General features: G+C 49.2%; 1 protein-coding gene across 1 annotated transcript in view; it reads left to right on the top strand.

The window, feature by feature from the left end:
• The window catches only part of LOC135965267 (ankyrin repeat domain-containing protein 18B-like), a 45,965-nt gene that overhangs the window by 27,539 nt on the left and 2,738 nt on the right, over positions 1-15,688 (top strand). Inside the window, exons 8-9 of the mRNA XM_065521791.1 lie at positions 14,022-14,128; positions 14,941-15,097. Coding sequence (XP_065377863.1) covers positions 14,022-14,128; positions 14,941-15,097 — 264 coding nt within the window. The remainder of the gene's footprint in view (positions 1-14,021; positions 14,129-14,940; positions 15,098-15,688) is intronic.

The raw sequence follows: 15,688 nt of genomic DNA, 5'->3' as shown, positions 1-15,688 counted from the left end.
CTTTGGGCTTTGGACATTTGAGTAAATGCTGGAATGAGTTAAGACTTTGGGGAACTGTAGAGAAGGCATCGTTGTATTTTGCAGTATGAGAAGAACATGAGACTGGGGGGCAAGGGGAGAATAATATGATTTGGCTCTGTGTCCCTACCAAAACTCATGTGGAATCGTAATGGGAAATGTTAAATGTGAGGCTCAGTAGAAGGTGATTTAATCATGATGGACACTGTGGGTGGCAGATCCTTCACAAATGGTTAAATTCTATCTCCTTAATGCAGTCTGTGTGATATTTATGATAAATGAATGCGATCCTGCTGGGCTTTGGACTCGCATTGGGCCCGTGTCCCAGTTGTGTTATTTTTCTGGGAAAATCTTCCCTTTGGATTGAGAAAGCTTACTCAGTGCCTGCACTATCATTGTAACCTGAAAGAAGGGACTTCTCTTTCACATTCAGGGACTTCTAGGCAGGAAGGATTGCAGCCTTGTCTTGGATGAGACTTGAACTTATTACATTTAAGTTACTGCTGGATTGATTTAAGACTTTGAGAAACTTTTGAAAATGCATGTTTGTATTTTTCTCTGTGAGAAGGTCATGAGATTTGGGGGTGCAGGGTCAGAATTACATGGTTTGGCTGTGTTTCCCTAAAAAATTCATGGAGAAGTGTATTCCTGAATGTTGGAGGTGCGGCCTGGTGGGAGGTGATTTAATCATAAACAGGTTAGTAGCGGTGGAAGGAAAAACCAGTGGGTAGGATGGGGAGGAGTAGGCTGGCAGTAGGGTGGTGAGAGGGTGGTGGGTAGCAGAAAGAGGGAGGAGCCTGCTGCAGAGGCAGAGTCACATGGGAAACCTCTACTAGGGCAGTGCACCTGCGGTTTTGCAGGCTTTAGCCCCATGGCTGCTTTCATGGGCTTTGCTGCTGTTGAGTGCCTGTAGCTTTTCCATACTGAGAGTGCAAGCTTTTGGTGGGTCTAGGAATCTGTGGTCTAGAGGACAGTAACCTGCGTGGACCATCCAAGCACAAATATATATATTTGTATTATATACATATATATTTGTATTATATACATATATATTTATATTATATACATATGTATTTGTATTTTTATATATATATATATATTTTTTTCTTTTTCCACTGCCCTAGTAGAGGCTTTCCAAGAGGCTCTGCCTCTGCCTCAGGCTTTTGTTTGGAATCAGTGAGGGGTGGGGGTGGTAGGGGCAGATCTTTCACCAATGGTTAAGCCACATCTTCTTGATGCTGACCTTATGATAAGGAGTTCTCGGGAAATCTGGTTGTATAACAGGGTGTGGCACCTTTTTCGTCTCTCTGTCTTGTTCCCACTTCTGCCATATACAACATCCCACTGTAGCTTGGTCTTCTGGTATGACTGCGAGGCTTCCTGTGTCCTCCCAGAAGTGGGAGCCTCTATGATTTATTTAAAGCTTGCAGAATCATGAGCCAGTTCAACCTCTTTTCTTTCTGAGTATACAGAAAATTATTCCTGGGAAGTGGAGCTATGAAATACCTTCAAGTCCTTTTCCCTGTTGTCTTGGCAATCAGCACTCAGCATCTTTTCAGGCAAATATCTGAAGCCTGCATTAATTTTTCCCCTGAAATGGATTTTTCTTGTTTTACCACATTGCCAGGCTGCAACAAACATAGCTGAAAATGTAGAAGCAGGTTGAGAAGTGTGTAACGGCCAGAGGTTGGAGAGTTTGGAGGTCTTTGAAGAAGACAGGAAGATGTGGAAAAGTTTGGACCAATGTAGAGACTTGTTAAATTGTTATACTTAAAATGGTGACAGAAGGATGGACAGTGATGGGCAGGCTTAGAAGGTCTCACATGAAAATGAGGAGCTTGCTGGGACCAGGAGCCAAGGTTACTTTTGTTTTGCCTTAGCAAAGGACATCAGTGCACGATGCCCCTAACCTGGAGAGCTGTGAAACTTTGAACTTGAGGGTGATCATTTAGAGTGTATCTGGTGGAATGAACTTTTAGGCAGCAAAGCTCAAGAGGTGTCCTGTCTGTGTCAACCAGCCTGTGGTCTTATATGTGACCCAAGAAATGACGTAAAAGTGAAACTTATATTTAAATGAGAATGAGAGCTTAAAAGTTTGGAAAATTTGCAGGCTGGCCAAGTGGTCAAAAAGAAAAGCTGATTATCAGTGGGAAAGTTCAAAAAGGCTTCAGAAATTTGCATAAAATGGAATTCAGTGCTAATAGCCAAAACAATGTTAAAAAGGCCTTGAAGGCATTTCAGAGACTTTTGCAGCAGCCCTTGCTCTCAGGTCACAGGCCATAAGGCCTGGGAGAAAAGAATGGTTTCTTTCTCCAGCTCCATGGCCCCGCAGCTGTGTCCATCCTCAGGACACTGCTGCCTGCATCCCTGCAGCTCCAGCTCCAGCTCCAGCCATGACTGAAAGATGCACAGGTACGGATTGGGTCACTGCTTCAGAGGGTACAAGCTGCAAGCCTTGGTGGCTTCCACATTGTGTTAAGCCAGCAGGTGCACAGAGCACAAGACTGGAGGCTGGAGATCCTTCATCTAGACTCCAGAGTATGTATGGAAAAACCTGGGTGTCCGGGTTGAAACTTTTCCAAGAGGAAGAGCCTCATGGGAATTCTTTACTAGGGCAATACAGAAGGAATATACAGGGTTGTTACCCCCACACAGGGAGGCACCATTCTGCAAACACCAGATCCATAGACTCACTAACAGCTTGCACCCTCAGTGTGGAAAAGCTACAGGTACTCAACACCAGCCCAGCCCATGAGAGCAACTGTGGGGGTTAGACCCTGCAAACCCACAGGTGCAGACCCGCCCAAGTACTTGGGAGCCCAGGCCTCACACCCTTGTGCTCTGGATGTGGGATCTGGATTCACAAAAGATGATTTGGAGCTGTTGGGTTCTATGACTGGTCTGCTGAGTTTTTGACTTGCATGCGGTCTGTAAGTCCTATCTGTGTTTTGTGCTTCTTTCTGGCAAATTTTTTCCTTTTGGCTGGGAATGCTTACCCAATACCTGTACAAACATTGTACCTTGGAATTAGTTAGCTTGCTTTGTATTTCCGAGGCTCAGGGCCAGAAGAGACAGCAGCCTTGTCTCAGAATAGACTTTGGGCTTTGGACATTTTGGTAAATTCTGGAATGAGTTAAGATATTGGGCAATTGTAGAGAAGGCATAATTGTATTTTGCAGTGTGGGAAGTACATGAGATATGGAGCTTAGGGTCAGAATAATATGATTTGTCTCTGCATCCCTGCCAAACTCATATGCAATTGTAATGGTGAATGTTAAAGTTGGAGCCTAATGGGAGGTGATGGAATCATGGAGAAGAGTGTGGGTTGGAGGCAGGAGTGTGGGGGGAATGAGGTAATTTATTTTGTGGGTGGGGGTGAAAGATGAGGGTGGGGGTTGGATCCTTCACAAATGGTTAAACATTATCTCCTTAATGCTATGCACATGATACTGAGTTCTGTTGATGATTTTGGAGCTGTGAGATACAGTGAATACTGTCCTGCTGGGTTTTGGATGTACATTGGGCCTATGGGCCCATTTGTGTTATTTTTCTGGGAAATTCCTTCCCTTTGGAATGAGAAATCTTACCCAGTTCCCGTACCATCATTGTACCATGAAAGAAAAGAACTCCATTTTAAATTCAGGGACTCATCCGCAGAAGGGACTGTAGCCTCGTCTCAGGTGAGACTTTGAGATTTTTATATTTAGAATGACTTGAGACTTTTGGAAACTTTTGAAAAGTCATGATTGCATTTTGCTCTGTGATAAGGACTTGAGGTTCTGGGATGTCAGTGTCAGAATGATAGTTTGGCTGTGTGTCCCTATGAATCTCATGTGGAATTGTAATCCCTAATGTTGTAGCAGGTGTCTTCATTATGGGTAGGAGGTTGGTGATGGTGGAAAGTAAAAGGGATGGGTAGAATTGGGAGGAGTCGGTTGGCAGTATGGTAGAGGGAAGATGGGGAGTAGTAGGAAGGGAGAGTAGACTGCTGCAGAGGCAAAGCCTCATGGAAAACCTCTAGTAGGGCAGTGCACCTGTGGCTTTCCAGGGTTTAGCCCCGGCAGCTGTTCTCATGGGCTGGGCTGATGTTGAGTGCCTATAGCTTTTCCACACTGAGGATGTGAGCTGTTGGTGCATCTGTGATTCTAGGGTCTGGAGGTTGGTGGCCATCTGCATGGGGGCTCCAAGCCCATATTTTCCTTCCACACTTCCCTAGAAGAGGTTTTCCAAGAGGCTCTGTCTCTGCAGCAGGCTTCTGTCTGGAAACAGTGGGAGTTGGGGGTGGGAGTGAATCCTTCACCAATAGTTAAGCACCATCTTCTGGATGCTGTCCTTGTGATAGTGAGTTCTCATGAGATCTGCTTGCATAATGGGGCATGGCAGCTCTTTTTTCTCTCTATCTTGCTCCTACTCCTGCCACAAGAATCATCTCATTGCCCCATGACAATCTTGTATGATCGGGAGGCTTCCTGAGTCCTCTCAGATGCAGAAGCCACTATGCTTCCTTACAGCCTACAGAATCATGAGCCAAGTCAACCTCTTTTCTTTATGATTATAGAGAAAATCAGTAGTGCAAAGTTGAACCTTTAAATGTCTTCAAGGCCTTCTCTATTGTCTTGGCAATCAGCACACAGCTTCTTTTCATTCAAGTATCTGAAGCCTTCTTGAATTTTCCCCCCTGAAAATGGACTTGTCTTCCTTTACCACGTTGCCAGGCTGCAGCAAAGATAGCTGATAATGTAGAAGCAGTTTCAGAAGAGGGTAGCAGACAGAGGTCGGGAGAGTTTGGAGCGCTTTGAAGACAGGAAGATGAGGGAAGTTTGGATCTTTGTAAAGAATTGTTAAATACTTGTGATCAGAAGGCTCACAGGAAAATAAAGACAGTAAAGATCAGACTTACAAGGTGTCAGATGAAAATGAAAAATTTGCTGGGAGCAGGAGCCAAGGTTCCTTTTGTTTTGATGTAGCAAAGAACATGGCTCCACATAAAGAAAAGCTGATTTTCAGTGGAAAACTGAGGAAGGTTTCATAAATTTGCATAAAAAGGAGCCCAGTGATAAGAGCCAAGACAATATGGAAAAGGCCTTGAAGGCATTTCAGAGACCTTTGCAGTAGCCCTTGCTGTCACAGGACCTGGAGCCTAAGAGAGGAGAATGATTTCCTGAGCTAGTTCCCTGACCTCCCGACCCCCATCTATGAGTAGCCTCAGGACACTGCTGCCTGCAATCCCTGCAGCTCCAGCTCCAGCTCTGGCCATGGCTGAAAGATGTACAAGTACAGCTTGGGTCACTGCTTCAGAGGGTGCAGGCTAGAAGCATTGGTATTTTCCTCATAGTGTTAAGCCACTGGGGGGATGGAGCATGAGAGTAGAGCCTCTCTGGAGATTTTGGAAGATGTATGGAAATGCCTGGGTGTCCAGGCAAAAGCATCTCAGAAAGGCAGAGCCTCATAAGAAACCTCTACTAGGGCAATGCAGAAGGAAAATTTGGAGTTGGAACCCCCACACTGGAGGCCACCATCATGCAGACCCCAGATTGGCAGACCACCCTGACAACTTGTATCCTCAGTGGGGAAAAGTTACAGGCACTCAACAGCAGCCCAGCCCATGATGGCAGCTGTGGGGCATAAACCCTGCAATGCCACAGGTGCAGAGCTGCACAAGGCCTTGGGAACCCAGCCCTCAAACTGCTGTGCTCGCATGTGGGACAAGGTTTTTAAAAGGGTGATTTTGGAGCTGTAGAATTGAATGACTGGCCTTCTCAGTTTGGAGTTTCATGGGGTCCGTAAGTCCTATCTGTGTTTTGTTTTTTTCTGGCAAAATTCTTCCTTCTGGCTAGGAATGGTTACCCAATACCTGTACAATCCTTGTACCTTGGAAGTAGTTAACTTGCTTTATATTACAGAGGCTCACGGCCTAAGGGACTGTAGCCTTCTGTCAGATGAGATTTGAAGCTTTCAACATTTTTATAAATGCTTTAATGATAGAAGATTTTAGGGGGCTGTAGGGAAGGCATCATATTTTGCAATGTGAGAAGGACACGAGATTTGAGGAGCCTGGGATAGAATATTACCATTTAGCTCTGTGTCCCTACCAAAACTCATGTGGAATTGTAATCAGAATGTTAAAGGTGGGGCCTGGTGGAAGGTGATTTAATCGTGGTGGAGAGTGGGGGTTGGAAGGTTGGGGGGTAGGAAGAATGGGGGAATTGTGGTTGGGGTGAGGGGTGAAAATTGGGAGTGGGGGGGCAGATCCTTCACAAATGGTTAAACACCATCTCCTTATTGCTGTGCTTGTGACAGTGAATTCTCTTCATGATTTTAGAGCTCTGAGATTGAATGAATAGTGGCCTCCTGGGTTTTGGACTTGTTTTGCACCTGTGGTCCGATTTGTGTTGTTTTCTTGGGAAATTTCTTCCCTTTGGATTGAAAAAGCTTACCCAATGCCTGTACCATTATTGTACCTTGAAAGAAAGGAACATCCTTTTAAATTCAGGGACTCATAGGCAAAAGGGACTGTAGACTTATCTCAGATGAGATGTTGAATTTTTTTACGTTTGAGTTAATGTTGGAATGCGTTAAGACTTTTGGAAACTTTTGAAAAGGCATGAATATATTTTGCTTTGTGAGAAGGATGTGACCCTGCAGGGGATCGGGGTCTGAATAATATGATTTGGCTGTGTTTCTTTACCAGAACTCATGTGAATTGTAATCCTTAATTTTGGAGGTGTGGCCTGGTGGGAGGTGATTTAATCATGGATGGGAGAGGTGCAGGAGTTGGAGGAAAAGTGGGGGGGCGGGGAGGGTGGGGAGTAGGTTGTTTGTAGGGTGGTGAGAGGGTGGTGGGTAGTAGGAAGGGGGAGTAGTCTGCTGTAGAGGCAGAGGCTCATGGAAAGCCTCTACTAGGGCAGTGCACCTGTGGCTTTGCAGGGTGTAGCCCCATGGCTGCTCTCATGGGCTGGGCTAGTGTTGAGTGCCTGTAGCTTTTCCAACTGAGAGTGCAAGCTGTTGGTGGGTCTCTGAATTTGCAGTCTGGAGGATGGTGGCCTCCTGTGCTGGGGTTCCAAGCCCATCTTTTCCTTCTGCCCTGCCCTAGTAGAGGTTCTCCAAGAGGCTCTGCCTCTGCAGGAGGCTTCTGCCTGGAAACAGTGGGCGGTGGTGTGGGTGGAAACTTCACCAATGGTTAGTCTTCTTGATGCTGATCTCCTGATAGTGAGTTCTCATGAGATCTGGGTGTATAACAGGGTATGGCACCTCTTTCCTCTCTCTGTCCTCCTCCTACTCCTGCCATATGGAACATCTCATTGTCGCTTGACTTTCTGGTATGATTGGGAGGCTTCCTGAGTCCTCCCAGAAGCAGCAGCCACTATGCTACCTTTATAGCCTGCAGAACCGTGAGCCAATTAAACCTCTTTTTAAAATAACTTTACAGAAAATTTGTACTGCAAAGTGGATCTGTGAAATGTCCTCTAGGTTGTTTTCCTCTTTCTTTTACTATTATAATTTGACTTCTTTTATATGTATATATCTGAAGCCTTCTTGAATTTTCCCCCTGAAAATGGACTTTTCTTCTTTTACCACATTGCCAGGCTGTGACCAAGATAGCTGAAAATGTAGAAGGAGGTTCAGAGGTGGGTAACTACCAGACACTGCACAGTTTGGAGGGCTGGGAAGAAGACAGAAAGATGAGGGAAAGTTCGGACTACTGTAGACACATGTTAAATAGTTATAATGAAAAGGGTGACCATAGAGACTTGTTAAATAGTTGCAATTCAAAGGGTGACTGAAGGATAGACAAGGGAAGGCCAGGCTTAGAAGGTCTCAGATGAAAATGAGCAACTTACTGGGAACAGGAGCCAAGGTTACTTGTTTTGCCTTAGCAAAGAACTTGGCGGGATAGTGCCTCTGCCCTGGAGACCTGTGAAACTTTGAACTTGAGGGTGATGATTTAGGGTATGTCTGGTGAAATGAAATTTTAGGCAGCAAATCTCAAGACGTGTCCTGTCTGTATCGCACAGCCTGTGGTCTTCTGTGTGACTGAATAAATGCCCTCAAATCGAAACATTTTTTAAATGAGAAGCAGAGTTTTAAAGTTTGGAAAATTTGCAGCCTGGCCAAGGGGTTAAAAAGAAAAGCTGATTTTCAGTGGGAAAATTGAAGAAGGCTTCAGAAATCTGCATAAAATGGAGCCAAGTGCTGATAGCGAAGGCAATGTTAAAAAGGCCTTGAAGACATTTCAGAGACCTTTGCAGCAGAGCTTGCTCTCACAGACCCTGAGTTCTAGGACCGAAGAATGCTTTCCTGGGTCAGTCCCATGGTCACACGGTTGTATCCATCCTCAGGGCACTGCTGCCTGCATCCCTGCAGCTCCAGCTCCAACTCCAGCCATGACTGAAAGATGCACAGGTACAGCTTGGGTCACTGTTCAGGGGTGCAGGCTCCAAGTCTTGATGGCTTCCACATAGTGTTAAGCCAGCAGGTACACAGGGCACAAAACTAGAGGCTTGGGAGGCTTGTAATAGACTCCAGAGTATGTACGGAAAAACTTGGGTGTCCAGGCAGAAGCTTTTCCAAGAGGCAGAGCCTCATGGGAAACCTTTACTAGGGCAGTACAGAAGGAACATAGAGGGTTGGAGCCCCCACAACCCCACTTCCCCACACTAATTAACATCAATGAAAACATTCCTCCCCTATTAAACCCAATCAAATGCCTCACAACCGGCAGCCTATATGCACCACTTTCCAGACCCCAGATTCATAGACCCACCAACTGCTTGCACCCTCAGTGTGGAAAAGCCACAGGCACTCGACACCAGCCCCACCCATGAGGGCAGCTGTAGGAGACAGACCCTGCACAGCCACAGATGCTGAGCTGCCCAAGGCCTTGGGAGCCCAGCCATCACACCCCTGTGCTCTAGATGTAGGATGTAAATTCAGAAAAGATTTGGAGCTGTAGGATTCAATGACTGGCCTGCTGGGTTTTTGACTTGCATGGGGTCTGTAAGTCCCATCTGTGTTTTGTGCTGCTTTCTGGCAATCGTTTTTCCTTTTGCCTGGGAATGCTTCCCCAGTGCCTGTACAATCATTATACCTTGGAAGTTGTTAACTTGCTTTGTATTTCAGAAACTCAGAGGCAGAAGGGACTGCAGCCTTGTCTCAGATGAGACTTTGGGCTTTGGACATGTCAGTAAATGCTGGAATGAGTTAAGGCTTTAGGGGACTGTAGAGCAGGCATCACTGTATTTTTCAGTGTGACAAGGATATGAGATTTGAGGGGACCCGGGTCAGAATAATAGGATTTAGCCCTGTGTCTCTACCAATACTCTTGTGGAATTGTAATGGGGAATGTTAAAGAGGGGCCTGGTGGGAGGTGATATAATCATGGAGAAGAGTGGGGGGTGGAGGTAGGGGCATGGAGAGAATGGGGGAGGTTATTTTGTGGGCGTGAAAGACAAGGATGGGCGGTGGATTCTTCACAAATGGTTAAACGCTATCTCCTTAATGCTGTCTGCATGATAGTGAGTTCTCTTGGTGATTATTGAACTTAAAGATTGAGTGCATAGTGTCCTGCCAGTTTTTGTTTTTGTTTGTGTTTTTTCTTGGAGTCTCGCTCTGTCGCCCAGGCTAGAGTGCAGTGGCCGGATCTCAGCTCACTGCAAACTCCGCCTCCTGGTTTTATGCCAGTCTCCTTCCTCAGCCTCCCGAGTAGCTGGGGCTACAGGCGCCTGCCACCTCGCCCGGCTAGTGTTTTGTATTTTTTAGTAGAGACGGGGTTTCACCGTGTTAGCCAGGACCTGCTGGGTTTTGCACTCACATTTGTGTTATTTTTCTGGGGAATTTCTTCCCTTTGGATTGTGAAACCTTACCCAATGCCCGTCCCATCATCGTACCTTGAAAGAAAAGAAATCCCTTTTAAATTCAGGGACTCATAGCCAGAAGGGACTGTAGCCTCGTCTCAGATGAGACTTTGACATTTTTACATTCTGAATGAGTTAAGACTTTTGGAAACTTTAGAAAAGGTATGATTGTGTTTTGCTCTGTGATAATGACATGAGGTTCTGGGGTATCAGGGTCAGAATTATATGGGATGGCTGAGTGTCCCTATGACACTAATGTGCAATTGTAATCCTCAAAGTTGGAGGTGGGGCCAGGTGGGAGGTGATTTAATCTTGGACGAGAAGGGATTGGGGTGGAAGGAAAGGAGGGGTAGGGTGGGGAGGAGTAGGTCGTGAGTAGGGTGGTGGGAAGGTGGAGGGCAGTAGGAAGGGGGAGAAACCTGCTGCAGAGGCAGAGGCTCATGGAAAACCTCTACTAGGGCCGTGCACCTGTGGCTTTGCAGGCTTCAGCCCCCATGGCTGCTCTCATGGGTTTGGCTGGTGTGGAGTGCCTGTACCTTTTCCATTACTGAGGGTGTGAGCTGTTGGTGGCTTGTGAATCTGGGTTCTGGAGGATGGTGGCCTCCTGTGTGGGGGCTCCAAGCCTATATTTTCCTTCTGCACTGCCATAGTGGAAGTTTCCTAAGAGACTCTGCCTCTGCAGGAGGCTTCTGACTGGAAACAGTGGGCAGTGGTGTGGGTGGTTCCTTCACCAATGGTTAACCTTCTTGATGCTGATCTCCTGATGTGAGTTCTCATGAGATCTGATTGTATAACAGGATGTGGCACTTCCTTCCTCTCTCCATCTTGCTCCTACCTTGACATATGAAACATCTCATTGCCGCTTGCCTTCTGGTGTGGTTAGAAGGATCCTGATCAGTGTGGGCCTGCTCAGTGGCGCTAGTCAGTTGAGACTTGGTCAATGAGGTGTACTTAGTGGGGGCGTGGTCAGCAGGGGTCTGCTTAGAGTGGGTCTCAGGGGTTCTAGGAGTGGGGGTCTTGGTGAGTGGGGACCTATTGGCAGACAAATATTTGGTGTCTGGTCAGTGCAAACCTGGGCTGCGGGGCTTGGTCAGTGGAGACCTGGTCAGCTGGGGCTTAGTGGTGGCTTTGTCAGTGTGATCTGGGTCACTGGTGACCAGGTCAAGGGGTGCTATTCAGTGGAGGCCTGGTCACATGGGACTTAGACAGCAGAGGCTCTTGTCAGTGGGTCCCTGGTCAGGGCAGCCTGGTCAGTGGAACCTTATCAGTCGGGGCCTGGTCAGAGAGGTCTTGATCAGTGGTGACTTTTGTAGCCTCGGTCTATGGGGTGACCTGGTCAGCGGGGATCTGAGCAGTGCGTGTCTGTTCAGCGGGGCCTACTCACTGGGTTCCTGGTCAGAGACATCTGGTCACCTCAGGCCTGGTTTGTAGGGGCCTGGTCACTGGCAGCCTATTCCCTGGAGGCCTGGTCAGTGGACCTTCATCTATGGGGCCAGGCAAAGGGGTCATGATCTGTGGAACCTGATCAGTGAGGCCTTGTGAGTAAGGACCTGGTCAGTGAGCCCTTGTCAGTGAGGCCTGGTCAGTAAGGTCCTGGTCAGTGAGCCCTTGTCAGTGAGGCCTGGTCAGTGAGCCCTTGTCATTGAGGCTTGGTCAGTAAGGTCTTGGTCAGTGAGGCTTGGTCAGTAAGGTCCTGGTCAGTGAGCCCTTGTCACTGAGGCTTGGTCAGTAAAGTCCTGGTGAGTGAGGCCTGGTGATTATGGGCCTGGCAGCGGGAGACTGGTTTATGGGAGCTGGTCATGGGGGTCTATTCAGGGAGGGTGTGGTCAGGGAGGAGCTGATGTGTGGGATCTGGTCAGCAGGGATCTGGTAAATGGGGGCTGCTGAGCACTGCTGGGAGATGTCAGAGGAAATGCATATTATCAAAGGACCTGTGGACAGCTAGGATGGCCCAGTGGTGTCCAACGGCCCAGTGAAAATGGAAAAAGCAGGTGTTTAGATGGACCTGGGAGATCTTGCTCAGAGATTCTGAAAGGACAAAGGTAGAGTGGCCGGAGAGATGGTCGCAGTCTATGGGCTGCACAGGATGGATGGAGGAAGCCAGGGAACAGGCAGGGTGGACAGCTGGGGTGCAGAGAGAGGCAGGTGCATGCTGGGGGTCAGACCCTGTGAGGACTGTGGGGGGTCAGGTGGGGTGGGCTCCAGGTGCACCCTCAGTGCACTGGGCAGGTCTCAGGACAGGCTTCCTGGACCCCACCCGGGTGATGTGGTCACTCCCTGGCGGACTGTTGTCAGGCCCTGGTCACCCATCCTGGGAAGAACAATCCCATCTCCAGACTGGACTTTCTCAAATCCTGCAGAGGATACAGCATCCAGCCCAAGAGCGGCAGCCCCATGGTGGAGCCTGAGCTCTCCTTGGGCCTGAAGCAGCCCCTGCCAGCCCTACACTCCCTGGTCTCCCAGGTCCCGCTTTTCCAGTGTCAGCCGGCAGGGAGGACATGCCCTCCCTTCCCTATGTGTCTCCTGGGCTGAAATTTGTGGCGCATTGGGACAGGGATGGTACTTCCCTCAGGCCCATTTAGGGAGGGGCCTGGCTCCCAGCCTGACACAGGTCCTCAGCTCTGCCTTGGTTGCCTTAGAATGAGATGGGTCAGTCCGCACCCTGAAGGTAAAGGTAAGAGGCTGTCCCTGCTGTGTGCTAGGCTGGTCTAGGGATGGAGGACTTAACAGGTCTTCCCAGTGTGTCAGGCCTGGGCAGCACTCTCCTGTCTCAGGACTCAGAAAGTCCAGTCTGGAGATGGGATTGTTCTGCCCAGGATGGGTGACCAGGGCCTGTCAACAGTCCCCCAGGGAGTGACCACATCACCCGGGTGGGGTCCAGGAAGCCTGTCCTGAGACCTGCCCAGTGCACTGAGCATGAACCTGGAGCCCACCCCACCTGATGCCCCCACACAGCCCTCGAAGGGTCTGACCTGCCAGCATGCACCTGCCTCTCCCCGCACCCCAGCTGTCCACCCTGCCTGTTCCCTGACTTCCTCCATCCTCTCCAGCAGGATGAGATGGGCAGAGGGACAGCCTATGTGCACATTTCGTGGCAAGTAGGAGTGACACATCATCCCTGGAAGGGGCCATGTTTCCTGCCAAAGTCAACCCCAGAACTCTGTCCCTGAGGTGTTTTTACCAAACCCAAAACCCACAACTGCGGTTGTGGCTCAAGGGTCAGCACCCGCTAGTGCCAGGACACTACTGGGAGGCTGAGGCAAGACCATACCCCATGCTGTCTGTGGCCTGAGGACAGGGTGTCTTGGGGCCATAAGGACAAGCCACCAATGGCCATTGGGTCAAAGGGCCTGAGTCCCAGTGTTTGCCTTTCCCTGGCTCCTTCTGGTTCAGTCCCATCAGGGCCATGGAGCCCAAGACCCAAAGGTTCCCTCCAGGAATCCTGGTGGCTCGGCTTACTTTATCGTGTTTCATCTGAGAGCAAAAATGTCAGATCAGATGCACAGAAAAATGGCTCAAAGTGTTTAATGACTAGAGGAAATCTAGGAGCAGCAAGAAGGTAAAGTGAAGAGGGGAGGACCTCCATGACCGGTGTCTGCAGAGCCAGGGATACAGGCACCAACGGCTGTGGCCTGGTACCACCTGCCTTTCTAGGGGGGATGGCACACTGTCCTTTGCCGGAGGACAGAAGACCTGGTCACCGGCTTTTCTACCTGGCCCTGTAGGCATCACATTGCTGGAAGAGAATCTCATGCCAGAGCTTGGACCATGCCTTGCTCAGGGGTTAGGGGTTGTCTCTTGGTGACCTAAATGAAAAACTAGTTCCAGATCAGAGTTCCTGATGCTGAGCAATCATCCACTCTTTGAATCATGGGCGGGCAGACCTGGTACGAGGTAGACCTAACCTCTTTGAGGAACCACAGACCCCAAGGCTGGAAACCTCCAGAATCCTCCAGCCCCTGATCCTCCCCTGGGACCCCTGTGGCCTGTCTCACTGAGCAGTCTTCCATCTGTAGATGTCTCGGCTGCCCTACAAGGGAGTCCCCTTTCAGGAGTGGGAACAGGTATGGTCACTGCTGCTGGATGTCTAGAAAGTAGAAACCAAGAACCTAGGGAAATACCAGGTACAGATTTTCCATTGTCATCCAGAGCAGGACAAACAGGTCAGCTGGTGTCAGGAGCCCAGGTCTCCAGCTGGAGGGAACGTCAACACTACAGTGGGAGCAGGGGCCCATCGCATATACTAGGAACAGATGGTAACGTAGGCATTGCAGGTAAGCCGAGCTTGGTACCCCTCCCTGGCTTCCAAAAGAAGCCAAACAAGGAGCTTTCTGCAGAATGAAACCTCTTTTCCATCCAGAAGCACTGCTGACTGTTTGGTGGTTGCCGTTGTGGCAGTGAGCTTTTGTCCATTCTGAATGTTGGACTGGTTTCTCCTCTTGACCCTGCCCTACAGACCATAAAGGAGAACAGCAAGAGGCCCCCAGCAAACATCCACAGATGGCCCTGGACATCAGCCACATTCTGAGAAACATGTCATGTTCTGGGAGGGCTAAGGCGTCAAGTAAAGTCTATGGGGCTGGAGGATCCCAGGGCAGGTAGAGCAATCCAGGGCCGTGGGGGCTTCTGTGGGAATCAGGAGGTCCCCTGGTAGAGGCAGGGGTTCTACAGGAGGAGTCACAGAGCCGCCAAGGGCTCTCCTGGCCCAGGGAGCAGTCAACACCATGGACTGAACACCCGCTGGGCTCCAAGCCCTGGGCCAGGCTGGGGCATGTGGGGCTAGGAGGCAGCTCAGAGTGGGAGGCAGGGAGAGAAGTGTGCCCAGAAGGCACCCATTTCTGGATGTAATGTGGTCCTGAGATTCTGGCAGGAAAGTCTTTCCAGGGTTTCATACGTGTTATGGAACTGCTTCCTCTCCCCAGCCTCACCCTGCAGGCATCTCAGTAAGTATATTGCCACCATCTTGGAGCTGCATAGTGTAACGGCACCAGCAGATCTGCTTATGCACACACTTCCTGTACTACCCAGTCCTGAGGAGAGATGCTTCTTCAGGGCCTGCGACCTGGAGCACAACTTTACACACCATCATCCTGGAGCAGCACTGCACCCTCACTAGCCAGGGTGTTGATGACTTCCTCAAGGCCAAGGCCACGTTCAAGATTTTTGACTTCAGTGATTCATTTGTGCTGAGCAAGTTGGGCTTCTCGGGGATCTTAATTCAGGAGGTAGAATGCAGCTTGAGATCAAGTGTCTGATCAAAGAATTTGAACTTGATCTGGAGGGCTCTGGGGAGCCATGGAAAGTGCTGGATACATGAGGGACAGTCAGATATGTTTTAGAGATGATTGTGGAAGGCTGCCTGGAAGGGATGAACAGGAGCCAGGAGACCAGGGAGGGAGCTTGTGGGGAGGTCTGGAGATGGCAAGGGAGGGATCCTGCTTGGATCAAAGGTCTTCAGGGACTGTCTCAGGTGCTCTCAGAGCTAGTGTGTTCAGAAGTTTTGTCTCCAGGATGAAAATGGGAAGGAGTTGTCAAACAAGGAAATATAAATGGAGGCTGGCATGTTTATGAGTGCCAATCGTGGTCCCGGTGTGGGAACTACTGTGGGAACAGGAGTCTCTCCATCCAGGGACATGGTGGATGGACCCTATATCTCTCCATGCTGCCTTTCCTTTCCCTCCCATTCTCCTGAGGGCCTCAGTGCATGGGCACTGTCCAACCTCTGGTGCTGAAGCAGCCAAGAAGCCCAAGACTGGGTGGCTGCCACTTAGGATATGACAGCACAGCCAGTGGCCTCCACTGCATCCTGTACAACC

Source organism: Macaca fascicularis, chromosome 10, assembly GCF_037993035.2.
Source record: "Macaca fascicularis isolate 582-1 chromosome 10, T2T-MFA8v1.1".
Classification (NCBI taxonomy): domain Eukaryota; kingdom Metazoa; phylum Chordata; class Mammalia; order Primates; family Cercopithecidae; genus Macaca; species Macaca fascicularis.
This window is presented reverse-complemented; position numbering and strand designations above follow the sequence as displayed.